This window comes from Parus major, chromosome 1 (assembly GCF_001522545.3).
Source record: "Parus major isolate Abel chromosome 1, Parus_major1.1, whole genome shotgun sequence".
Lineage (NCBI taxonomy): Eukaryota > Metazoa > Chordata > Aves > Passeriformes > Paridae > Parus > Parus major.
The window spans coordinates 27,303,848-27,305,707 of NC_031768.1; the positions used below are offsets into that span (position 1 = coordinate 27,303,848).

The 1,860-nt window shown below is 39.9% G+C and overlaps 1 protein-coding gene across 1 annotated transcript in view; it reads left to right on the forward strand.

The window, feature by feature from the left end:
* The first annotated feature begins 202 nt into the window (after window positions 1–202).
* ST6GAL2 (ST6 beta-galactoside alpha-2,6-sialyltransferase 2) overlaps window positions 203–1,860 on the forward strand; it is a 45,710-nt gene continuing 44,052 nt past the window's right edge. The window contains exon 1 of the mRNA XM_033513205.1: window positions 203–829. Coding sequence (XP_033369096.1) covers window positions 797–829 — 33 coding nt within the window. The 5' untranslated portion in view covers window positions 203–796. The remainder of the gene's footprint in view (window positions 830–1,860) is intronic.

Consider the following 1,860-nt stretch of genomic DNA (forward strand, 5'->3'; position numbering starts at 1 on the left):
AGCCCTGAGCGCCCGCGGTACGTACGGGCGACCCCGGGCGGAGAGCACTTCTCTTTCTTGTTATTTTTATTTTTTTTATTTTGTGTGTGTGGTTGTGGTGGGTGGTGATGGTGAAGGGGAGGATTTCTGCTGTGCAGCGTTCGCTGGAAGGAAAACCCTGTAGGTGAAGGGTTCTCGGTGGCATGGCTTAGTGGCTTCTTGGCTTAGCAGTTTTCGGGCGGGGAGTGTGCAGGGTGTGTTTTAGGAGGGCTCGACTGCTCAAGAGAGCTTGAATAGACACGTTTAGAGAAGCAGCGCTTTTCAGGAATTTAAATGAGACCCTTTTTTGCGGTTGCTTTTCAAGGCTGTTCTGTTAGTTCTATATTTGCTTTTGCAGATTGCTCTTATCAATAGTTAGGCAGCTGTGGTAGCATATAAAAATCGATGTTCTCAAAGGAGAAAAAGAAAGTCTTGGCGAATTCACCTCTGCTCAGCGGTGTGGAACACTTCTGTGGTCTCGTTTTATAATTTATCGGTAATGCTATAGTCTCTAATGCTCAACTACCATTTCTAGTTTATTTTGTTATGGCAATGTGTTTGTTTAGGTACTAGAAAAAATTTGGTTGGGTTACTCACTTAAGTAATTCAGTTGATAACTTGGAGGAACGTTTAGTCATCTTATTTCAGATGTGGAGGGAAATGCTAAGAGAAAGGCAGGAGGCAGTGGCAAACCTCAAGAATTAGGTTTTTTGCACATTTTTTAATTTGATTTTCCTTTTTCAGTCTTGCAAACTTTCTGAGCTTTAACCCTTTTGCAATGAAACTTTCCAGGCGTGGTGTCTGCATCCAGGTAATTTTAATACATATATGTGTATGTATATTTATATATATATATATTTGTTTGTTTGTTTGAAAAACTTAGGTGAAAATAATTCAGCTGGTTTGGATAGTGTGGGGCTGTTGGATGTGGGGAAAGAATTACAACTTTTTTTTCCATTTAAAGATGGAGCTCTTGCAGTTGGTGGTTTTTGGTGTTTTTTGTTGTTGTTTGTGGGGGGTTTTGTTTGTTTTTGTTTGTTTTTTAAGGGGGTTTTATTATTTATGTAAATCTGAAGTATGGTTTAGAGGTATTATTCTTTCATGGGCAATTTCTGATTAAAATACTTTTTGAATGGAAATCCTGCCATGGATACCTTCTAATTTTGTGTGTATTTTGCTAAGACAAACTCCTGCATTATTGTGAAAATATCTGCTGTATTTGCTGAATGAGAAGCTGTGATAAAGGTTCTGGAGGTGGGGTCCTATCTGTGTACTCAAACCCAAGGACACTCAGCACTGATTTCTGCAGCTGACAACTTTGTGGGCACCTCTGCTGTAGGGGGCAGGCGCCTCTTGCCATTTGCTGTGAAAGTGCTGGATTTAAGATCTTGTAAGTGAAGACTTCAAACTATTTGTAGGCAGAAGTCTTCTCTGATTGAGTTTAGGATGTCTAAAACTCCTAGTGTGGTAGTCAGAGAACTCTTTTCTGTTCTACACTTCATCTGGGCAGAGGACAGGATTTCCCAGCATTGTCCAACACTGCACATTCAGAGTTGGAGGATGTATACAAAATGTTAGCGGTTTGTTGCAAGGTTACAGAGTTCTACATCTATGGTTTGTTATGTGTTTTCTACCAAGGACATGAAAAGAAAGGCCAAACAATAGGGAAAGTGTTAAAAAACTGCTTAAAGAGATGCAGGGGTTGTGTGTGTAAATGTCATAGTGGAAAGGCGTCATGGATGAAGGTGTATGTTCATCTGATCTCTTGTTCTTTGGAATCTGCAAAATGATTGTGATATGCCCTCTTAGGTTAAACATAGACTTGTGCATAAGTAAAATCTG